Genomic DNA, 26,830 nt, shown 5'->3' with positions numbered 1-26,830 from the left:
ATGGCTTGAATTTAGGGGTATCTAAAATTAAATTTACACAAAAACCGTTCACGCTATTGAAATACGCCAGAGGGATAAATTTTATTATTATTCTTTATTATAATTCCAATCGATATGGACAAAAATCACGACCCTACTCGCAATAGTTACCCAATAAGAGATGTTAAAAATTTGAGAAAAAAAAAATATTTTTTCTGAAAAACTATGAACTTTCCACCAATATGATATTATAGTTTTTTGTTACATATAACATGAGCTATTCGCTCTGGAAATTTGCAAGGCTATTTCACTTCCACTCTGTATTAATGACAACAATAATGATGACGATGATAAAAACCATAATGATTGTGAAAGTATTTACAATACCGATAATAATGACGAAAATGACGACAGAAACCACGACGGATGTGACAATGATGATTATAACAATGATGATGACGACAAGAATCATGACGATTGTGATAACGTTGATAATGATGACGATGATGATACACCATGACAATTGTGACAATGACGGTTATGGTTATAATGATAGTGATGATGACAATAATGAAAGAAGCCATGATATTCTGATAATGGCGATGATAATAATGATAATGATTATAATGACAAACCATAACGATTGTGACAGTGATAGTGATGATGATAACTTTAATAAGCAATGATAATAAATGTGGCGATGACAGAAACTGTACCGATTGTGGCAATGTTGGTGGTTATTAATAACAATTATAATTGTGATGATGATAACAAACCATGATGATATGTAAATGATAATAAAGATATTAATAATTAGGGTGACCAACTTCTTATCACAAAAATACGGGAGACTTGGCGACGACAAATTTTAGCGTAATTTTTTGAGATGTGAAGCCGGGATTTGTTGATGGAATGGTTTATATTAAATAATATCATACTCTCTATTTAATTACAATACAAATATGAGTTATATCACAATATTTGGTTCCGTACTAAATATTTTAAAATTTGCATGTTTCTTAGTTTTAACTTATTTCTATTTGTCAACATTATGTCTCAGAACGTTTAATTTTTTTTTCTTACTACGCAAACTGAAAAGAAAACCCTTTACAACCAAACATGCATATAGTTACACCGAACATATAAGATCACCGGAACAGAATCACTGAATCGATTAGTACCTACTAAACTATCTCTATTACTGTAAGTTTATATCTAAATATATTTAGCGGTTATTATTATATTGTTATTATTATTATTAAATATATTTAGCGGTTATTATTATTATTATTATTATTATTATTATTATTATTATTATTATTATTATTATTATTAACTTATTATATTACGTTTAGCAATTATGACTGATGAATAAAAATACGGGAAGATTAGGATATTAGTACAGGAGGATCCAAAAAAGTTAGCTCAAATACGGAAGTTCCCGGAAAATACAGGAGAGTTGGTCATCCTATTAATAACTTCGATAATGATGACAGAAACTATGACGATTATGACAACGATGATGATATTGATAACGATGACAGAAACTATGACGTTTGTGACAATGATATTAATGATAACTATGATACTGATGACAATGGAAGAAATCATGACCATTGTGATGTTAAGGCTGACAACGTTGACGTTGGCAGTAAAGACAGTGATGGTGGTGATACAGAAAATAATTATGTCGATATTACAATCAACATAACGATGATAATGACATGACTTCATTACGACGATAATCATGACAGTAATGATAGTGATGGTGATGATGATTATGAAGATAATATTAGTAATAATGGTAGTAATAATTTTTGTGTTGTAACATTGTTGTTACTTTGCATTTTCTTGAAAATTAACTTTAACTCTCCCGATGTGAGAATGAACGGCAGTAGGAAAAAGAAAACATTAGACGAAGTTAGAAAGATATGCAGTAGAAAGCTATCTTGTGTCACAGAACTCGATTCGCCACAACCTGTCCCTCAACAAGTGCTTCGTGAAGGTGCCGCGATCCAAGGACGAGCCGGGAAAGGGTGGCTTCTGGAAGTTAGACATGGAACGGCTGGAGGAGGGGAGGCGGTGCAAGAGGAGGGGCATCACCAACCTCACGTCCCGGCGCTGCCGCAGCCGGGCTAAGAAGCCTGTCCCCACCGAACCGACAACAGCAACACAAGAGCCTGCCAGCACCACCACACAAGTCATCCACCACGTGTCCTCGTCGTCCGAGCCAACACCCATTGTTATCGCAGAGGAAGAGTTGGCGACCCTACTCCTGGCCAGTGATGGCTGGGATGAGGCGCAGATAGAGTATCTGGACTTGTTGCTAGATTCGCTATGAGACTGATCACCAGAACTGCTATGCACTAGGTCTTTGTAGCCGCCTGAGGAAGTTGCCGAAATATCACGAAAGCAAGATGTTCCTTTTTATTTTTACAATAGACCCTAGCGTCCAATCTCTGATATTTGGCAATTAAGTCATTTACAGTATTGCATCACAATACATCAATAGCCTATAATATCGTCATTGATTATTATTATTATTATTATTATTATTATTATTATTATTATTATTATTATTGAAGCTTCACAATGTTGCTGGCATGTATTGCATTAATTTTTTTCTGTTTTTTTATGTAAAAGATAATAGATATTGAAATGCCCAATTTACAAGGAATTCCGCTATGAAAGAAATAGACTAATATGGCTATTAGCAACGTTTTCTGACAGAATCGTCGTATTTGTGGCCAAATGTCTTGCTAGGTTCCCTCGAAATTATCACTAATACTGTATTGAAATCATCTTTCTTCTCATGTTTTAATCGCCAATAATAGAGATAGGTATATTTCCTTAGTCTATATATCCTCAGTATGTTTAAACGATTTGAAAAACATTAATGTTCATTAATAAATTTAATTTCTGCAATGGCTAATCTTATAGAATAATCATGAATTAAATCTGGATCATATGGAAATTTCTCCCACTTTCAGTTGCCTGTATTTTCAGCAATATTAATATTGAATTTGTCTTCATATTTTTCATGTATCACACGTTTTGAGATATTTTCGTTTTAGATTGTTCGATTTTATCCTAGCTCACACCTTTTGCCAATGTGTCTGTAATCTCATACCGGTACAGATACATTTTACAGTGTGCTAGAAACCAAAATAAATATTTTGCTGAAATTTAGTATCTGATTATTCATTTATTACATATTTCATATCAGTTGATTTTGGAGTGGATATAAAATACGTAGCCATTTTCAACAAGGAGATTGATTATTTCTGTAGCCTATTGCTTTCAATGCACAAATAACAGAAAAGGTCCATTACAGAAACTTTGTGCAATAATAAATTTAACACTAGAGTTTTTCACATACCTATCTAAAGCTAAAAATCTATATAGGCCTACTCGTATAGTATGTGCAGTTTAACTGCTGATTCAGAACAGACTGGGGATTGTAATATTAAAATTGGTGTAACATATTTTATGATGACTGTAATTACTTTCAAGTCCTGAAAATATAGTATGATGCCACAAGTAATGTTACGCAAAAGAAAAACCTGCTAAACAAAAATTAGAAAACATAGGTATGAGAAATATAGAAAGACACGAACTTAGAAAACAGGGTTAAAAATACACCATGTCCCGCTCAGAGGGATCGAGAAATAAATGCTAATTTAAAGTATAAATAATGATTTTATAACATAACTTTTTATACAACTTGATGTAAAAACTCTCCGAGTATCGGAAAATGGTCAGTGCAACTCGATGTGTGCGCCTCGAGCTACCCTGAAGACATCCAAAAGGTACTCAACCTTCTGCCTAGTGTTCCGTAACATTTGTGAAGTGATTAGCGCAGCTGCATTTATAATGCGTTGTCTCAGTTTTTCCAGAGTGTTAACTGTATCACGTTGGTACACAACACTCGTAATAAAGCCCCAGAAAGATGTCAATGGGCGTCAAGACGGGTGACCTAGGTGGCCAGGCAAGGGTTCTCCTTTTCCGATCAACCTATTGTGAAAGTTTGCATTCAAGAAGCCAAGCACTGCTCCAAACGAATGGGGTGGAGCCCCATGTTGCTGAAAAACCGATTCTGGGGGAAGTTGATCAACAACAGAAGTTCTGCACATATGTCCAGATACACATTCTCTTTGACTGTCGCCTTGATGAAGGAGAATGGTCCAATGACGAAATGTTCTACTGAATGGTGCCAAGCTTGTTTCCACGATAAATGTTAGTGCGCATGCACATGAACATGCAACTGTTTTTAAACCATTGGTGCATAAACTTGGACAATTTCTGCATCTTGTCAGATGTAAATCACAACAATATCTTCATCTGATTTTAAATGGTTAGCATTTATTTCTCGATCCCTCTAAGCAGGACACAGTCTATATAGTCTAATAATATATTAATCACGAAATTCTCATTTCATCTTCCAAAAGTTATAGATCAAAGGACATTTATGACTCTATATTTGATGGCAGCTTCAACATGGTGCAGTTACAAAGAACAAGAGCACAAGCATTGGGTGATGTACCGTTTGTTGACTTCCATGGGGATGCAGCGATATGATGTATATTATTAATAGGGTATAAAACAGTGACAAGGCAATCCGTCCATTTTGTCCGAATTGCATACGGCTTTATTTTTTAAATAAGAGGGTCAGAGCTTGCACTTTGATATTTGGTGCACAAGGGATGATATGAGTGGCAGTTGCTTGTAATGAAAACCACCCAGCTCCCAGGAAAACTGCCCAGCACAGATTTTAAGGAAAGTAGAGTAAGGCAAAGTTCCTAGTGTACACACTATGAAGTTGTATGAGAAGGCAAAACAGTAGAGCTCCTATGCTTCTTTAACCTAAAAGGAAGTGAGTGTTTACTATTAGAGTATGCTTTGGTCGCCTTTATTTCCGAACATATCTCATAGAAGACTAATGAGACCTGAAAATTATGGAATAGCCAGTCTTATAAAGAAGAAGAAGATTATATGTACATCACTGAACCACTATAACTAAACTTATACGATCTCTAAATCTAAATTCAGTCTAAGTAATTAATTGGAATAAAGGTCCTGCTTTGAGCTGAAGATATGTTACAATGTTGACTGGAAATACCGAGTACTTCTTCATAGGACATGTTAATGAGGTGATGGTGGAGAACTGATGAAAATGACATAGCATGGAAACGGAGTACCCCGACAAAAATTGCATTAGTACACTCGGATTTGATCTGAAAAAGTTTGTGAATAGCAGATGGAAGATGGTATCAAAACGAATTTACTCGGAGTATGCATTTTCATTTACTATTTAAGCATTTTTATTACTGCATCATTATAAGTAAGTATCCAAAAAAAAGGTAGCTGCATTGCAATATGATCTTACGTCTAATTTGTCCAACGTTCCCAACTAGCTGAGTTCTATTTTCAGGTTTGTCATTGTCTAGAAGACTCGCTTTCTTAACTAGGTACATTATGCTGAAAGAGCCCAAATAAGTGGTCCTTCAGGACGGAACCAAAATACTGGAAAAATAAATTTAAAACACAGTAAAGATACTCAAAAGTCATAACATTTTTCTTGGTATTCTCATTAAAATCGTCCAGACAAGACAAAAAAAAAGCTTATGGATATTTACAGAAATAATTTCAAGCTATATACAGTGTACAAATAAAATGTTGTAAGCTTCTGGGCGCTCCATACAAAGATAAAATAATTTGTTGAAATGTTCATTACAAGCAGCTGGCATGTTTGAGTGTAATGCTTTGGCGACAAGAGTTGGTCTACAAGGGTTTTGTGTTAGTTATGATGTCTCACGTTGTTGCTGTGGTTTGGTGCACCAATATGAAGCCCTTGGGAACCCAACGCTGTGAAAACAGTGTATCATCTTGTACTGTGCTTTTTATACATGTTAGTCAGGGACTTGAACCCAGACTGGCAGGACTTCGGATTAGAAATTAAATGCTTGTGAGTTTCTTGCATAATACTGTTTGCTACTCTCATTTATTAGGAATGGCCTGGAGGGTTAAACTCATTCTAAGTAAGAACTGCTATAAACATCCATCCAGTAAGTCTGCAATTCCTAAATGAAAAAATATTTTTGAATTGTAAAATTGTGTTCAAATGATCTGCAGAAAAATTCATATCTTATAAAAGTGTATATAATCAGATCTGTGAGAAAATAAAATCTTTGTAATTACACCAAATGTCTCCAACTGCACTGGATGTGAAAACTTGCAGAAGAATGGAGTTTTTCTTGTTAAATTCTTTGCTGTCTCTAATATTTAAACATGCTAACAAATACAAATGCGTAAATATTTTCACATGAAAATCTTTATTGTATTATGTTCCCCATTCTTAGATACCGGTACCTAAGTCTCATATATTAAACAATGTCAAATAAAATTGTATTATTTGTACTGCGACATTTTCATATACAAAGTACAGCATAATTAATTAAATATAAGCAACACTAAAATCAGGTTAGACACCATAGAACTATACACACTAATCTGTAATCAATTGGACTTACATAGAAATGAAAGTATAAAATTGCCTTACATAGGAAAAATTCACTAATCTGCATTCAGCTGAACTTGTATAGAAATTCAATTAAGTATAAAATCGCCTTGTATAAGAACAATTCACTAATTTGCATGCAGCTGAACTTGCAGAGAATTGAATTTAAGTATAAAATCGCCTTACATAGGAAAAATTCACTAATCTACATTTAGCTGAGCTTGTATAAAAATGAAATTAAGTATAAAATCGCCTTACATAGGAAAAATTCACTAATCTGCATTCAGCTGAACTTGTATAGAAATGAAATGAAGTATAAAATCGCCTTGTATAAGAACAATTCACTAATTTGAATGCAGCTGAATTTGCATAGAATTGAATTTAAGTATAAAATTGCCTTGTATAGGAACAACAACTCATAGTTTAGCATAATATTGCATAGAAAGTGTATGATGGACTTGATTAGAAATAAATCACTCTATAATGTGAACTTAATCGAAAACAATCAAGTATCAGACAGATGTTCATAAAATTATACTTCTATGAAAATTTTACTAGTTAATCATTCATATAATTATATTCATAAATCAAAAACTGTTGACTAAATGGAAAATGTACCAAGATTCTTAATTTAAAAAATATACATAATACAACATATTCATAACAAACAGTACAAAATAAGAAAATGTAAGAAAAAGAAATGAAATATTTTCTATTCTGTTGCTTGTAGAACAGAAAATTCAAAAGATGCCACACTTCATAGCAAGCATTTCAGTTTTCGTCCTCATTGTGAAAATGATTATTATTACACCAACATTTCACTGAAACAGAAACTCAAAGTTTACAATTATATTTTAATAAGAATGTTAGCATCCTAATCAATTCATAGTTCAAAATGGACAGCAAAGAAATAACATCCTTTCCACTTGAAATGGCCAGATTTTCTATGGATTTAGAGTGCCTCTTAATTATTGAAGCTTGATAAATTTTCAACCCTCCCTCCAAGTCTACCGCTGTCAGTTCAATGTATGAGTAGTAACGAGAAACAAATTTAGAATTTACCATATAAGGTTATATTAATCTAGGTTATATGCTAGACATAAGAAAAGAAAGTGCTGACGCACAGATAACATACAGATGAAACAACCTTCCCATTAAATTTACTATCTGATATTTCGGAATGTGGAAGAAATTAAGATTTCTTTGAAAAATATACATTTTTAGCTCAATTTGAATATATATCCATATATATAAAATCCAATGCAATTAACAGTATTAGAAAAGCAAGATATAATAATAATATAGAGATTTTAATATTAATGTTATGGCATTTTTTAGATCTGCTGACCGACATTGTTTTGAATATAATAAGGAAAAGAGCAATATAAAAGTTTTAATTATAAATTTAGTCACATTCTGTTGTCTTAAAACTTTTCAGCAATTAAAAGTTAATAAGCCAATAGGATCAGTGGATGCTTTCTAATGCTGTAGCACAATTTGACACCAGATATAAGCAACTATGGGATGGCTCGGATGTTCTAAATCACTGATTATTTAATCGCACTTGTTGATGTTACAAACTAATTCCTCAAAGACCATATTTTGTAATAAATGGCAATCAATGAATAAAATGTATTAAGTTACATTTATCTGTAAAATTCACAATTTATCGTTTTACTCCTGACTCTTCTCTTTCTGTCTCTCTTTCTCTAAAGAACAAGATTTTCTAGCTAGTTTAGTGAAAATACAGAGTAAAATTGAATATTGGCACTTTCTTTTAGAAATCAGCAGAAAAAAATTGCTGGACATAATTTATAAAACTACCAATCTGAAATAAGCTTACCTATGTCTCTTGATAAAACACTAAGGCAAGAGACTGGTCAACCGACTGATCACTGCAATATTTGACTAATTATGTAGTCAGACAACTAGATCTACTGAGAACAAGATAATTAAGAGAAACTGAAAACCTATAATGATTTAACTGTATTCATTAAAATATAAATAAAATATGTGATCAAAATATTACGGTTGCTTAGAAATTCAGAAACATTTACTTATTTATTAATTACTACAACAAATTTCAAAGCCAGAAATGATTAATATTTGATGCTTCATAAAAATTGTAGCAGAAAATTTATGTGTCCAAGTATTACTGCTATTATTGTGATAATGTTTGCTAAAGAATAATTGTAGAAGATAGCCTATTCAGAAAGAGACATACTGTATTAATACACATTATTTATAACAAATTGAAAAATAAGTCTTACTACCTCTACAAAATGCACAAAATTCTTCTGAGACCCAAGTTGCAAAACATCTGGTGTAAACTCTTCCAACTTAGAATTGGACCAATTCATTGTATCTGACTTTACAAGCAAACAATTAATTGTGTAAGGAATACTAAAGTATACTTTCAAGGGCTCAATATGTTAGTCACTTCAATGTATTTCACATTTGTGATTTGTTTCTATTATTAGGCAGGGATTTATCTGTGATTTGTAATATAACAAAGGGATTGTATTAGTTTGTGATCTGAGCTCAGATATTAGAATTAAAATTAAATTTTTATGCGGAATATTCTTGTATACATCATGGCTTTCTAGAGTTGTATTTTTTTTTATAAATATATATGTTACAGTAAAGAAATTCAAAGTAATTGCAGAACATAAAATTAAAATGTTATATATGTTTTAATACCTATATTGTAAAATAAATTCCGTTTTCATATTTTAGAATATTAACAATAACATTTATTAATAATATCAATCTATAGAAAATAGTAAATATAATATGTACTGTACATATATCAGTAACTTAAAGAATGCAAGCTTCTATACACATAAACCTTTTATAGTAATTTTATTTTATTTCAACCACAAATGTCCAATCCATAATTTGTTCTAACCTGGTATACAGACACTTCTCTTATGCAGTTAAACATATTAATAGTGTAGGAAGCCATGATGTATACAAGTATATACTGCAATGTTCACAATATTGTTGCATTGTAGCTTCCTTTGCAGGTTATGTTTGATTTTCTTTCATTGAACAAGTGTAATGGAAGAGCAACAAATTAACCAGATTGTAACTGTATTTTTCACACTAGCAATACTGAGTATGCACTAATATTTTCTAATGGTATTTTTATTAGCGTTAGGGCAGCTCAAATTATGTATCTTCAGGGATGGGCACACTCATGAGCTACAAACATTACCGGTACCACCATTAAGGCAGAGAGCCATAGGCTGAGAGATGACACAGAAAATTCAGCCCCAGTTCAGATATTGTTATCAAACGTGAATATATCACCATAAATCTTACTATTAGACTCGCTGTTCACACTTAATGAAGTGTAGATTACGGTAGTTTAAAATTGGTTTCCTCAATTTCCTCTTGGTTTGTAATGGAGCATACTTCAAATATAATCTGATATGATTCCATTTTGAACAAGATGTTCATATTATTTTAATCTTCATTTTGTAATAATATCTATAATGTTCGAAAAGTTATCTCTTTTTTTTTTTACGTTTTTATTTTTTTGATGGTCAAAAAATAGTGTCATTGTATGAAACATAACCTTTCTGTTCATTCTCTGATAACATAAAAAATATGTATATTGCTACAATACAGAGTCTCCTACTTACAAGTACTCACGCTAGTCATATTGCAACGAGATACTTGGCAGAAAGCAAACAACCAGGTTTCGTGAGATAGGTCATTGGACGACAATGTATGAGCAATAGAAAATTTATTCAATAAATTCAATCCTACCTTTAACATGAAAACGCCCTACATCATAATCCAGACACAATTTTGACAACTCATGATTAAGTTTTATGACACTCTTTGAAGTTCAGCCAGTGTAATCCTAGCTATCATAGCCCGAATATTGTAGTTTAATTCTTCTACTGCATGCAGATTATTTTCATACAATTTCCCCTTCAATGTTCCCCACAGATAAAAATCGCTCAGATTTAAATCAGGCAATCACAGATAAAAATCTCTCGGATTTAAATCAGGCAATTTCGCAGGTCATATTTCTCTGCCAATTATGGTACCACTGAACACGTCTCTTATTCTATTCCATTAAATTTTCTACCTTTCCAACATCTTTTTACACTTCTATGGTTTTTATGCTTCACATAACAGTAGTAAATAAACATACACTGTTTTAAGCCGTAGAGAACCATACTGTACCGGTACCATATGATATTGTATAACTACAAAGACTGACAATTTCTAGCATGTCTCACTGGACTCTAGTTCATGGTGTCATTACACTCACTATGTACAGTTCACTGCTTGTAACACAGTTTATAAATGGACAAACGATATCTCACCTCCTGCCAACAGAAACAAACAGCAGACAGAGATATCGGTGTGACTTGTAATAGAGGATGCAAGACCTGTCCTGTGACCTTATCATGAGCTATGGCTATATCATCAATGTGTATGGAGGGGGAAGATAAGTTTTTAGTCTGAGATGAATTTTCAAGTCGATAGATTCGTATAACACAGAGACATTACTATAACATGAGGCGAGAAAACGGCAGGTTACTGGCACCTGCTCCCTGCGTGATCTGTAATGCGTGGTCTGTTAGAGGTGCAGTGTAGTAGATCCTCAGTCGCCATATGGCATTCTCTGTAGTCACAAGTCGTGTTACAAAAGTCTTGATTCTTCAAGTGTATAAAGTTAGTGTATAAAGGTTTAGTGATTATTGTGTATTTAGGTAATGCCTACGAATAAATTCTCATTGCGTGAATGTGTGTATATGTTCTATACGTACATAAAATGCAGAAAGTCGTATGCGAAAACAAGATGTAAACTTCGAATAAAGTCTCCAAACAGACCTGTGCCTTCTGCCAAAACAATTAGAAGACTCGCTAAAAGATTTAAACAAAAAGACTCAGTGAGCAATCGAAAATCAAATAGAAAACGTGTTCTTACAGAAGAAAATTCAATGAGATTGGTGAAAGATTAAAACATACCCCTCATAAATCTCTAAAGCATTTAGCACAGGAAACTGGAATATCTCAGTCCTCTGCAAGAAATGCAACAAAATTATTAATACTGAAGCCATATGAAATTCCAATAGTGCAAGTCTTAAGGCAGACAGACCTGATAGGAGAGCGAACTAAAAGACTGTATACGAGAAGAAATCGAGGCTATCAATGATGTAGAACTTCAGAGTATTGTTCATTCGTTTATCAGAAGATGTCAGTTATGTGTGGTGGCAAAAGGGGACCATTTTCAGCAACAACTGTGAACATGGTAAATCCAAATTATTGAACATTATTTATTGTTAGTACTGTTATGTATTGCAGAAGTGCCGAAGAAATGGTTACATGCTCGCCAGAAACCACGCTAGTAGTGGGCCATGAGTCACCTGCCATTTTTTCTCCTCACATTAGAATAATGTCTCTATATTAACCATCTTGAAACAAAATCTGTTTCTCATAGCACATTCTTTTCCCTCTCGCACAGCTCAAGTGCCAGGTCTCGCCTCCTCACTATATAACTAGAGGACTCGGTATTCGACACAATACAAAATATGTTGTTTTCTAATGCCAGGCATTTGACAATAAAGTCATTTGACCTCTTGCACTCCAATATTTTTCAAAGATATTATCATGACCAGCTACTGAAGCACAGATTTTGAGGTGTTCCGAATCCATTTCTTGGTTTGAGTTGCACAATGGACAGTTAGGGGACTGATATATTCCAATTCTATGCAGGTGTTTGGCCAAACAATCATGGCCTGTTGCCAATCTAAATGCAGCTACAGACGATTTTCGTGGTAAATCGGGAATTAACTGTGGATTTTGATGCAGAGAGTTCCATTTTTTCCCTTGGGATACAATACAAAATATACTTTTAAGCCTTGTCAGTGTATATCAGTAGCAGAAATTTATTTTCAATTCGTTCACTACAATCTAAACCATTCACATGTAACCTACTCTATTTGTGAGATCACCATTAACAGAAATGCTAGTACACTGGAGAACAGAGTTCAAATTTCTATATTCCTGAGTAAAACAACATAATCAATGGTGCAGAAAGCAACAGCAAACTATAGACAATATCATCTCCCCACAAGATCAATTCCATTAAAATTTTTTACCAACTGAACATTCCATACACAAAATAATATTCCTGAAGCTGGCACCTAAAGTTTGATGCAATGGAATTCTGGGGCTGAAGAGAAAATGTCACGTGACACACTGATATTGTCACTATCACAAATAGTCTGTCTTGTCTCTCTCCTCTGCATATATGCGTAATGTAGAATAAATCCGTCCATACAACATATCTCAGGAGATGTGCATTATTTCAGATAATCAAGGAAGTCAAACCATTTTATAAGATGTAATTATAATCCTTTCCTAAACGAAAGAATAGGGCTTCAAGTATTATCACTGTATTTTTATCTTGGTTATCGACTTTTTTTTTTAATTTATCAATAGATTCAATATGATTGTAGCCCGTCCCTTAAAAGAGGTTGTAAGATAAATCCTTTGTCTTCTAGAGTGTGCATGATATCACCTTGCACCCAGGGCGTGGCAGATGAAAGAAGAGTTTAACAGGAAACTTCAGTCATACAAATTAATATCTGTCTTTCACATAAAATATTACTGTATTATGTAACTCAAGTTTCTTTCTCTCATAATGGTCAATTTAGGAAGAATAAAAAATTGTAGAAGTTATACATTAATATTTTATAACTAATAATATCATTTTTATAGTAAAAGTTATTGAATTTTAGAGTTAAGTTTGATAAAAATTTATTATTATGTTTGTAAGTGTTAAATTATGGTAACAATTAAAATATAAATTTCCTTTTTATTTCAGATAATGTATTGTAGGTAAGATATCCTATTATTAATTATTTAACGTTTCTAAATAATAGGGATTTGATATAAATTACAAAAACATAATAATTTTGCTACATATCTCTATTCATAATAATATATCATTTTTAGTAACAAAGTAGTTATAATATGCCTGCCTGCGGACAAAATATAAGATAAAACATTGCTTTTCGCGATAAATAGTAAAGCTAGAAATCTTATGTCACACTAAATTTTTGGTATATGAAAAAAATATTACGATGTTCATCCTATTAATGCCATAACAATTTTCTAAATAGTCTTTGTATTGTGGCAGTAATACGTCTTTAGTTCCTACTTTCAAATGCATACGGCTCACATGAACATTTGGTGCTATGACACATTTAGTGGTGCCATATGACACTTAACAAACAAAAAAATTGAGAAAATTTACTAAATTATACCTTGGTATCATCCAAGCCATGATTAAAATTTTGCCCTGTAGGTTATGTCTGCAGATGTCAGGTTAATTTGGCTAACAATAATAATTGGATACACGCAATAAGAAAAAAAGATATTCAATTAACAATACTACGTAAAAATTATTATTTATTATTAATTCATTTTTACATCCATCAGATCAGTAAAATTTTCAACAATCAAAACCTCTGATAAGAGAAAACAGAATATTTCAAAGTTATGTTATACAGAATGAATCTAAATTCAATCGAAAGACTTTCAAGAGTAGTAGAAGACATCCAACTGAACAATTAGAGACAGGATACCAATGACCAGAAATTAATTGTTCACAAGATAGAATGTTAATTATTTTATTTCAAAACTATTTATGCTTTATCATCTTACAGTTAATTTGTAACACAACCTACAGTTTATTATTTTAACAAACCATAAATAATGAACAAAAAATCAAATTAATACTGTAGAATTGTACATAGAAAAGCAAGAAATTAACATATGGAAGTAAATGCGCAATAATCTAACAAAAACAAATTCGAAATATGATCCTCCTCATTCGAAACAGGCTGTGCACTTTATAATCACCGACTGCCTGACCATCACAAACATATCAGGAATTTCTCTTAACTCAATGGCTGCAATGACCCATACAAAATCTTTGGCTAAAGGAACAAAAGTATAATAAAGTTCGGTCCCCACACAAAGAAGTCTAACAGACTTAGATCAGGTGACCTAGTAGGCCAGGATACTGGTCTACCACGCCCAATCCATTTATAACGAAAAGCACTGCCAAGGTATTCCAAGTAATTGAACTGTTTCTGTAGACAATTTTTAAACAGAATACCCCTTATGTTGAGGTAAAGTGTGAGAGCAACGTACGTCCTACAGAAAGTAATTTTAGTATTGTATTCTTCCTTGGACACTTTCGTGTCCTGTTACTAGGAAACAAAGGGTTTCGAGGACGTGGTTTGCTACCTCAAAATTCTATCTATCTGTCTTCTATCAGTTAACACAGTTTATCGATTGAATTTATATTCACTCTGTATATAAATTACAAAAGAATTGTATTCTGAGAAGAACACATCAGTGATTAATAAAGCATCATAGTCTTGAGTGACAAAGTTCAGTACAGAACATAATAGTATAACCAAATTCATGATTTTAGTAATTATGAAATTGCATGACTAAATGATCAAAGATACTGCCCTCTATCATAAGACAGAGATAGTTAAGGCAACTGCGCGTAATACATAAAAACAAAAAATGTGTAAATGATCCTGACTGGCAACTTGAACTCCTACAGTCATCAGCAGCAATAAGAGACGCAACTTTATGAAAAGCTTATACAAAAATTGATACCTGGTATTATTGAATTATATAAAATTCAAACACACGAACATAACAGATTTCAGTTTCTAAGTTTAGTAACATGGATAGTTTCTGCCTCTTTAAAACTGTTTAACTTTTCAGAATTTCCATCTGCCACGTCCAGCACAATGGAGTGTTTGCGTGTGGGCGTGCTGGCACAAGCTCACTCTGATTTCTTCCGTCCATTTTAAAGAAACAATTGTAGTATTAGTTACTAGCTTTAATGTCAATACCAGGTGGTGAGGTTTCCATTGTGTAGCTAGTCATGTGACACATAGCTTCAGGTGGGTAAAGTGCAATATCCGAAGTCATTGTATTGGCATTGTTGAGACGTTTAAAAGGATGGCTAAATGTTATGCAGTTAAAATTATAATAAATTATGAATTTTACATTTTGCCTTTCTCTCAAAGAAATAATTTTCTCATTTGTTGCTAACATTTCAGATATCAGTAAATAGTAAAAATAGTAAAAAATAGCAGCATCATCATCATCATCATCATCATCATCATCATCTTACCTTTTTCTTCTTTCTGGAAGTAGCCTATGCACCAGTATGGCAAATTAGCAGAATTTTAGGCAGAAAAAACATTTTAATTAGATTGCAGATACGGGCCACGTCTGATAATTCCCACTGAATAAACACATCTCAGTTTAGACGTAGGTTATGCAGTAAATGTCACACTCGAGAGCTAGTAATATTATATCCTATATCCCATAGATCCATAAAGATACTAACGTGCTGGCACATAAATTTCAGGTAAGAAAAAGTACTGATTAGTATAATCAGTAATTAGCATCATCATCATCATCATAATCCGTCGCCAGCAGCAACGACAGCGAAAAAAATCACATTTTCAGTAACATATCGTTTTATCGTTTTCAAATTCAAAATTGTTCACTCATCTTCTGTCTACAAGTTTATTACTGAAATGCTATCTTAGTGTGTTCTTCACCACAGTATTTACGCGTATGTTGTATATAGGGAAAGACTGGACAAGTTCAGCACTTTAGGAAAATAATTAATAAGAAATAAATGTTACAATATAAAAGAAGTTATTCCATGAAAATATCATCTAGCATAACGGTTTAAAATCAATATGATTAAATTCGTGATGCAATTTTTAATGGAATCTCCAGAAAACTGTATTAAAAATATTGAAACTAGCGAAGTTATTCCATATCAAGGACGAGTTTGAAAATAGAAATAGGTCAACCACAGAGAAAGAAAAAATACTGAACAAAAACTACAATGTATTAGAAATATTGTAAAAGCATCTATACAACAATATCAATAATAGAAACAGTTTATCTCCAATAATATCTAAGATATATGAAGAGTCCACTGCAAGAATGATGGATGTCATTTGGAATACATTTTGCAGGAGAAGCAATTGAAAATTTGAAATGCTTAGCGCTCAAAGCTTAAGTGAGATTTTACGATCATTACTGGACAATGACTATCAGTGTCAATGCCATATAACTCTCTATGTACATTCTATATGTCTTAAGCTATGCAGTCTTGGTTCATTTTCGACAAGAAAGTGACATCCATCATTCTTGCAGTGGACTCTTCATATGTGAGGACAATTATTGTAATATGTAGGACAAAAATATATAATCGAAATGAACTGCTGAAAGCGCAATTGCTATAAGAAAGTGAACTTTGTTGCACACACTCTAAATGGGCATATTCCACATACAGAAGTTACCCTGTATCTGGAATTATTTTATTTATTTCGTAATATAATTTCATTTCCCTCATTTCAGTACAAACCTATGAATATTTCTTCCATGAAATGAGAGTGAATTTTATTTCATACTATTTGCTAATGATGTCTGTAATGTTTTCAAGAAATACGAGATTATGAGAGACTGACATGTACTCGCACGATACTACAGAAGTCGTTATAAAAAATATTCTCACAGTAAATTTCCTCTTATTATTTATAGATAGGCTATTTCAAACGTTGCCAGGTTATAAAGTAAACCCAGAAAATATAACTGTGAGAATATGTTATGTTTATGTGTCACAAAAAATAAACTGCCATTCTAATATCTATGTAATATTAAGATACAATTTTGATGAATATGTAAATACAATCAATATATATCATAAGTTGAGGAATGAAGTATCATGAAGTAATATGTTAATTTCAAAATATTTTTATCAAAGGGAATATCGTTATTTTCTAATATGTTCTTGTTCGATTAAAAAGAAACATCAGTACAACAGCCATCTGTAAGCAATGTGTTTAATAAACCCTGAAGCTATGTTAAAGTACTTTAGGTCTATAATCATTATAGAAATAAGAAAAACTATGACAATTAATTTTGTAAAAAATGGACAAAGTTACCAGATCGATTTATGGTCGCCATTTCTTTTTATAACTGTAATGTATAACAGGGAAAGATCCCTGCACTTGGTTCTGTAAAATCTGCACAGATTTCAAAGTTGCAACAATGTTTAATGTTTTGTATTTTTCATGTAATCACCGAATAGAAAAGAAACAAAATACACAGATTTTTTGTTTGGTGTGTCTCTGGAGTTGATATTGTTTTGCAGATCCATAAATCATTCACACCACCTGTGAACCAGTGTAAATCACATTTATTTTGTCCTAATTTCTTCCTTACCAAAAATAGAGTTTATATTATTTTAATGTACCGAAGTACATATGATATTTCCATGCAGAGACCCAAGAGTTGGAACTTAAACTGAGACGATTCTGTCCGACACCGGGATGGGTATCCGGTGTGGCTTAGTGGATAAAGCATCAGCACGTAGAGCTGAAAACCCGGGTTCAAATCCCGGTGCAGGAGAGAATTTTTCTCCGTTCCATTACTCTTTCATCCTAAAAATAGAGTTACTTCAGAACTAATCTATGTACTAATGCGACTATTTTTTTTATAAATCTATTAAATTTGTCAATGAACTAGAAAATATTCATGCATAGGTACATGTCTACAGTATTTAAAGGTTAAAAACAAAAATACATAACTTTTTTTTTTTTTTCGGGAAGGATGTCAAATATAATAATTGAGGCTATGAAATAACAAAATTGTGCCAAAAAGTGCCAAAAATAAGGAACAGAATTATCTGAGAAAAATTGATATTACAGCCTGTAGAGTATTGGGTAAAACTTCTTATGAAGTCTCTTTATCATTAGCTGCTTGAGATATTTATATCAGGAAATTTTCTCACAAGGGGTCCAAGGGAGAGCGATGGAGTGATGTGTCTAACATGATCTCATCAAGAGAGAGATCACATAGCCTCTCCTGTCCAACTCTACTCTTACCTTTATGCAGAGAACTCTCTTAAGCTGAACAACTCAGTACAAAGATTGTGGTAACCAATCTCTTGGCAGATTGGGCCAGTGAATAAACGAGAAAAGGGGGTCCAGGCAGAGCTACTTGAGGGTAACCTGAGATTGGGTCTGCCAAGGATGGTATGAACTGGCAGCAGGATTCTTAATTGGGTAGGTGGCGGAGGAGCCTCTAAAAGGGCAATGGCAGCACCCAGGGTCCAGTTAGGTGACCTACTGCAGAGGGGAAGGAGGCATTTCTTAGTCAAGGTGACGGCAACCTCCTAGGAGTTAGATCTCTAAAAGCAAGTATCCTTAGTTCTCCAGGTAGGGGGTTGGGCCAGCGTATAGATAATTATACAGTATGGACATTTCGCGTCAGTACCTTTGATGTAGCAGGACTGATTTCAATGACCTTCAAACCAGTTTGAGCTTTCTCCCAGGAGTTGGCACTATCATCACACCAGCTAGCAGTCAACACAGCGGAAATATAACACATACAATTAATATATCTAGGTATATTATGTTATATTATAAGGTTCTTAGGAAAATATTTGAGGTCAAGAGAGATGAAGTTACAGGAGAATGGAGAAAGTTACATAACGCAGAACTGCACGCATTATATTCTTCACCTGACATAATTAGGAACATTAAATTCATACGTTTGAGATGGGAAGGTCATGTAGCACGTATGGGCGAATCTAGAAATGTATATAGTGTGTTAGTTGGGAGGCCGGAGGGAATAAGACCTTCGGGGAGGCCGAGACGTAGATGGGAGGATAATATTAAAATGGATTTGAGGGAGGTGAAATATGTTAGAGACTAGATTAATCTTGCTCAGGATAGGGACTGATGGCAGGCTTATGTAAGGGCGGCAATGAACTTCCGGGTTCCATAAAAGCCATAAGTAAGTGGGTATATTATGTACTCAAAATAAATTGGACTGATGAAATAATAAATCCGTCATTAACTGTAATGTATAGACTCTAGAGTTCCTTTATAATGAGACTTGAGAGGTTGACCCCCATCAACAATTAAAATATGTAATGATTTGATGGCGCTGAAAATGGAAAAACAAAACTCCTATGAGAAGTAAAAGCATATACCTATATTATATTGTATACAAATATTAAATGAATTTGATACATAATTTTATAAATATTATATTATAATATAATTTATTATATATAAAATATTAAACAATTATTATTACAACTAGCTTGTGACTGAGAAATAAGGAAAAGCTGTTAACTTGAATTTATTTGAAGCAAAGCGTTACTGGATTATGCAATAAAGTAGGTGATGTTTGGATCCTGTGTCTCAACTCTTACACTCTATTATTATCTTAGCATGTGCTCGATTATACTAACCTCTAGCACTTGAAAGCGGAACTAAATGCCGGCACACAGAGAAACAAAACACAAGAAAATTCGCTCAGTGTCCATTCTTTGTAATCCCTATTTGCTGGTTGGGCTATGGCTGACAAGGAGCTGTTGAGCAATAGATATGAATGGAGAAAAGCCATAGAGGAGGTGAAGGCCCAACATGGACTGTAGTGCCATGCAAGAAGGAGAAGAAGAATTTTCTCACAAATTTAAATCTACATTCACAATACAGTCTATATTTATGACCAAATGTATTCACTAATAACACTGTGTTCCACATTATATTATGATACTTCATGTTTTAAAATCTACTTCGACCTCAGATCAGCTGGACTATGAAAAGAACAGCTGATCGCCCATCAATCCAATCACCTGAATACCAGGGACCGTGGAAGGACTTTCCCATACAGCTTCCAGAAAAATGGGGTTGCTCGAGACTGGAATCCCTTATATTACCTAGAGCAGCAACACTATAGAAAACGGGAAAAATATCTGTCTAAAATATATCTTGATTTATCACATATTTATTAACAACCTGCATTACATAACATATTACTTACATAACAGTTGAGCAAATTAACACAATGAACTAGTTCACCTTACAAGCAATTTTAATTCCAGATCTTGTTCTACATCAACATTAATAAGGTAATGCAAGAACAAAGATCTTAACTTCAACATCGTAGAAAATTCATACCACAACAGTAACACACTGAAGTTTTGATAAACAATTGGGACAATATATTTTCCACCTAAAGGATTACAAATGTTACAGCATATTAACTATACTTTATACATTACTATAAAAACTTCTCATTTTCATCAATTACATTGCAGCATTTAACAGACTCTAACAGGCTGCAATAGCAGAAGTTCATTATGAAAAGCAGAATTGACAGCATGGTCATTTTCTACTTAAGAGAGTTTCAGTTGACTTTATAGGCTACTCTCTTATACAAAACTAACTTCAACGTTCGTGTTTTTTATTTAACTCATTAAAAATGATCAGCTTAACACTGCTTTTATACCGACACATGAAGATAACCTATGAAGCTCTATGGCAGTAAAATATAATAAATAAGTACTGTTATAAAAAAAAGAAGCAGCAGCAGCAGTAATAATAATAATAATAATAATAATAATAATAATAATAATAATAATAATAATAATAAACTTGTATATTTCCTATATAATAGGAAGTTCTTTACATATGGCCATATGGGATGGGATTTGAGCACATGTGCTCCCAGGTGGGGATCTTCTTTCCAATGGTATTTCATGCATATTGGCTGCAATGTCAATAGGTGTTAAATGTTATGCAGAGGTTATATCAGCGTCGCCGGATGTGCCGGAATTTTGTCCCGCAGGAGTTCTTTTACATGCCAGTAAATCTACTGACATGAGCCTGTCGCATTTAAGCACACTTAAATGCCATCGACCTGGACCGGGATCGAACCCGCAACCTTGGGCATAGAAGGCCAGCGCTATACCAACTCGCCAACCAGGTCGACTATGTCAATAGATGTTTGACAGATCCAAATACTGTTTGGAAAACCGAACGAATACAATTTGTACGTAGTATGTACAGGCTGTTGTTAGGACTTGGACTTTGGTTACGCAGTGGCACATAGCACATTACAAAGGAAAGAAATCTGTCAGTTGTGTTTCACTAGTGAATCAGTTAAAATGATACTGTATTTGTAATTTAAAAACGAATCAAATATAACTTAATAATCACATTTTAACCTCTTTCACCCAAGTCATAGCTCAAGTCTAATCGAACGACCTGTAATTATTGTCTAGTCATGTTGTGACAATGAAAAGTACTCGTACCCTCTCTTTTACATTTTTCAAGAGATTTTGAAAAAAAAAATGGTGTAAATTGGGGGGGGGGGGAGTGTAAAATATGGGAAGTGGCTCAGGCTCAAGTGTAACAAGAACATTAAGGATAAAATTATCAATAAATATAATGATTATGTAATCAATGCTTGTGAACTTTTGTAATACACAAGACTATATTAAATATTACAATTATTAAATATTTAATTTAGAAAAGGTAAATTATCATAGACATTATTTTAATTGCTTTAAGATCTGAAAGTATTAGGCCTATACTCCATCTAAACAAATAGCTTAAGTCCTTCCTGTTTTTGACATTATATTCATACGAAATCTCACAAAATGTGGTTGGAAGACATCTTGCAGTATTTTTCTATATTAGTCTAATGAAGTAACTCTTATAGGAGATAATACCTGCATTTGTTTCAGGAAGAGTTTTCAGTTTAGTGGAATTTATTACGAATAAATCTATTAGATCAGAAACTGTGTTAAAAGAAGATTCAATTATACATCAAAGACTCAACTGCACTGGTAACACACTTTCAAATAAGCTATGATAACTAAATCTATAAAACAAGTATGTAACAAGAAAGTTGAAAAGAAGCTAAGTGAAGAATGTAAAACTCGACTCAATTATTAGATGAATCAAATAGAAAATAATAAAATGAACGATGAAATAAGAAGACGAAGACACAGTTTCAAGATGAAGAAAGAGTACCAACTAAATGTGCCCCAAATGATACAGAAATCAGTCTTTTTTTAATATGTACAAGATTGCACACAATTATACAAACATTATGATTCAGTTTTTTTCTTCTATCAAAATAATCATACATTGAATAGTCTCCCATTCCTTATATTATATAAATGAACTCCTTAAAAAATATTATACTATGGCAACAAAATCACATTTAACAAGCGTGGTAAACGAAAATCTAATGATCATGGAACATTTCAGGCTCAAATGTTAGAACACTGTCATTCTCTTTAAGTTCTTTAGTGCATTATCTTGGATACAAGTGTCTACTATTATCGGAAAAATTCCAAAACCTTATTATTATAATTAGAGATGGTAGATTTTTAGCAACTTGACATTAAAACTTCAGCACTTTAGAAATCAAATTTTGCATTTTATTGCATTTTTCGTGTTACAATTTAGCATTTTGTAGCATTTTTGGATGGAATATTTTTTTATGGAAAATTGTGTTGTAGAATTTAAATGTCATCAATTTGTTAACAGGTGCATTTTCTACATTTTTTTTTATTAAAATTCTTGAAAATAATAAATAAGTAAAAGAACATATAAAAGTGCAGTGAAACTGTGAACATTAAAAGACATGCCAAAAGCTATGGTGTGATTTTTATCGTGACCTATCTTATTACTAAATCAGAATCACCTGCTACCACATAACAACTTGTTTGTAAGTAAACACTGGACCCAAAGATACCTCATAGGCAGCCAATATTCTACCACCAGCAACAGTCAGATTAGTTGAAAACTCGAAATAACAACAAAGAGAGTATCAGATAGGTCACATTCCTGTGCTATTTATGAGGGGGAGGAGGGAGTTACCAAAATATTTGGAAAAATATAAGGACATTTACATAGATTCTGATTTTTTCTTTTTTACAAAAACACAAAATTGTCTCATAAAACGTAATTTCGCTCTTATTTCGCAGACACACATACATTTCGAATTTTATCGCGGACTAAAAACTACACTAAAACACTTAACATACTTTTAAATATAATATTACTTATTCTGATGGCATTTGGGCACATTTTGCATTTATTGTGATTGCGAAGCTCTACCATCTTTAATTATAACCAATGATTATATCTTTCGTTTACACACTGTTTATCACGTTCTTTGGTTGATATTACATGAAGTCAAACTTCATAAGTATATTAAGCAAATATCACTTTGGACCACTAAACCCAGTCCTGGTCTGTGTAACATCATTTCTGATATACAATGTATATTACTCCAATACCATGACAATTTTAAGTTCTTTTCAGCAACAATATAATATTCGAAAAGATACTGTAAAAGAATATTTGACAGATACGCTTGCTCATGGTTGATTGCAGTGAAAAACTCAAATGCTGTGAAAACAATTATGATCCACACCTGTGGAGTAATGGCTAGCACGTCTGGCCGCGAAACCAGGTGGCCCGGGTTCGATTCCCGGTCGGGGCAAGTTACCTGGTTGATCACCCAACCAGTGCGGGGATAACATGTGGTTAGCACGATGCCCCCCTTTAGCTGTCATAGCTGGCTTGCAAAATCAGACTTCCCTAACTACTGTAGCTTCCCAATTCATCATAATGCTGGGTGGGTACCAGTCCTATACAGTGACCAAAATTTCATGAGAAAAGTCCTCCCATAAAGACTCGAACCAGAGCTCATTCTGTAACGCTAGTCCAAGTCATGATGCCTTAATGTAGGTGCTCACTTACCGCAACAGATTTGTTTGGCACATTCGGATTTTTATTCTTTGCAATATTTTAAATTGAGAACTAGGCCATATTGTTTCTGCCTGCTTGACTGGATTCCAGCCAGAATTCTGGTCAGAAAATTCTAGACGGATTTCTGTATGGGCTAAGATCAAAATACAGACAGTCATGACCAATATATTATAGATTGCAAGGTCTCCAATACCGATAATATCTAAGGCTTTTGAGTAAAATGGATGACGCAAAGCTCACTTTGTTTTTTCTCTCAAAGCTAACGCAACTAAAAATATATCCTCTTCAGAGCTACTCATTTTATTTCTACATTTATTCCAGAACACTACAAGAAAGTAATGCATTCACTCTAGTGGTAAATAGAAACACTATTAGATAATCAATTTGGAAATGCAGGCAAGTGACTGATATTATAATAAAAAATCCGAATGCACCAAACGAAACCATTCCAGTAAGAGAGTGCTTACCTTAAAACCATGACACATGGCTTAAGACATGCGGTATTTTTATAATTATTATACACAACAGACAGAAACAGAAATTTTAAGAAAACACTCATATGTGGGGGCATGGAAAATGAATCTGACCAGTTAACTTGAATACCAGTACACAGTTTTCAACATCGTTCATATGTATTATAATTACAGTTATGGAAGAAAGGTAATTTTATTCTTTATCACATTGTTTACTTTCTGCATCACAAATGACATGGTAAATCCAAGGAGTAAAAAATTAAACTTCCCTCCTCTACAAATACACTATATGCAAAATACATCTTCCACCACAACAATCTAAAAATAGTATATTTCATCTAAATGTTTCTACAGCAAAGCCAAAATAAGAACAAACTTGTTGCCCATTGAAAATGAACGAAAAAAAAAAATGTTTTTCGATTACCTCTATAATGGACAAGAGGAGGAAGAAGAGCAATGTTTAAAGCAGAAAGGAAGCATGGAATTCAAGAATAACACATTTAAAAACATTCTCGACTGCTTAAAAAAATAACTTACAAAGAGATGTTCAGCAAACAGATCATATTGTAAACGATTTTCTGTATTCAACATTACTCAGCTAGACAATTCAGAGGTTCAGTATCATCCAAAAGTGCTACTGAATTGTTACCCAAGTGATTTGGAAGATTTCTTCATCGATGAATGCCTTCAATAAAATTACATGCTCATCTTGGTTCATAAGCTGATAAAATAAGCACATCATTGGAACTTAGTCATTTTATTAGGTATATTCCAATGTGGACATTGCTCTGCTTACGTTTCTATGCATAGCTATTAAGTAATGTCTCGGGCAAGCATTCTTTTCTCAACATTCAAACGTGTTAAGAATGTAGTGAATTACGTAGTTCTTCTCGTCATTGAGTTCGACCTCATCTGCGACATTTCATTTGAAGACACCATTAACGACTTCACAGAAGTCAAGAAGAATAAAAATTAAACTGTCAAAACCAACAAAAATGAGTCCACGTACACGTAGCATATTAATAATATTGATTATTAAATAACATTTTATAAGGGCAGCAGATACGCAAGTACCTATAGGCAGGGAAACGCCAAAAAAAAAAATCCCTGGGCGCAACTGCTGCTATCTCTTCTTTACATAAACAAGAACTACTGTCGAAAATATACAAAGTATATGAAATGTAATCCAAACGTTTAGCTGACATATGAATTAAAACATAACTTGTACTACCAATAAGGTTTCTTCCTACACGCATTTCTTATAACGACTTTTCTTGCATTCTAGAGCTAATAATCTATAAAAATATTTACAATGAGCAAAAAAATAGTCACTTATGAATTTTTTTATCAACTATAGCTTTAATATAGAGCCAGTAAGTACGACAAACAGCTGACAAAGTGAAACAGCTGCCATATCCTAGTAGGAACAATTATATCAAGTGCAATACAAAATTGTCTGACATACAAATTAAAAAATGATCTTTCAAACGACATTTATTGCATTCTAAGCCTAATGGTCCAAAAAATATATATACAACTAGCATAAAATATTCTATTCTGAAATTTCTTTATATATACAACAGCATCAAATTTACAGTCAATAATGTAAAAAAATTGAAGTTGCCATTGCAGCCATCTTTTGATATGGACTAGAATTATAGCCATGTACGTGAAATGTTATTCTAATTCTGTGCAGGTAGACGAACTGAAGCAGGACCAAGTTTGTTCTTAAAATGGTCACACTCTACTCCCCTAATACCCACTATAGTTGTTACCTAAGAGAAGCACATCTGACTCCCTTGCTTAGGGAATAGCCTGCACTTCAGTGAGCACCTGCCACTCTTTCCATGTAGGGAGCTCCAGTGATTCTGCACGGCCTCGGCCCCCTTCTCTGCGATCATCATAACTGCAGCGTTGATGTTGCCACTCGGAAGACTTGGTATCACAGACGCATCAATCACAAACAGACGATGAGTGTTGTGCACTCTGAAAAGGGAAGCACAAAATAAGAAATTAATAATCTACGACAAATACTAAAATATAGTACAACATATTGTTTTAAGGGTGCACCATCAGCCAAAAAGCTACAGTATGATTTTGGTTTTCAATTCTAGAGATATGGATTCAAATCCTGGTATGTCCAAGTGTTATTGGTTGTGAAGAGATGTTCATATTTGAGATAAGTTTAT

The 26,830-nt window shown here is 33.2% G+C and overlaps 2 protein-coding genes across 4 annotated transcripts in view; one reads left to right on the top strand and one right to left on the bottom strand.

Moving 5' to 3' along the window:
- Positions 1-17,709, top strand: part of LOC138706217 (forkhead box protein J1-A-like) — a 104,618-nt gene extending 86,909 nt beyond the window's left edge. For both annotated transcript variants that reach the window (XM_069835254.1, XM_069835255.1), the window contains exon 5: positions 1,940-17,709. In XM_069835254.1, the coding sequence (XP_069691355.1) occupies positions 1,940-2,320 (381 nt within the window). In that variant the 3' untranslated portion in view covers positions 2,321-17,709. The remainder of the gene's footprint in view (positions 1-1,939) is intronic.
- A 2,656-nt stretch (positions 17,710-20,365) lies between these two features.
- The window catches only part of LOC138706215 (glucose dehydrogenase [FAD, quinone]-like), a 28,079-nt gene continuing 21,614 nt past the window's right edge, over positions 20,366-26,830 (bottom strand). For both annotated transcript variants that reach the window (XM_069835250.1, XM_069835252.1), the window contains exon 11: positions 20,366-26,627. In XM_069835250.1, coding sequence (XP_069691351.1) covers positions 26,417-26,627 — 211 coding nt within the window. In that variant the 3' untranslated portion in view covers positions 20,366-26,416. The remainder of the gene's footprint in view (positions 26,628-26,830) is intronic.

Source organism: Periplaneta americana, chromosome 9, assembly GCF_040183065.1.
Source record: "Periplaneta americana isolate PAMFEO1 chromosome 9, P.americana_PAMFEO1_priV1, whole genome shotgun sequence".
Lineage (NCBI taxonomy): Eukaryota > Metazoa > Arthropoda > Insecta > Blattodea > Blattidae > Periplaneta > Periplaneta americana.
The sequence above is the reverse complement of the archived record's forward strand: the minus strand, read 5'-3'. Positions and strand labels throughout refer to the sequence as shown.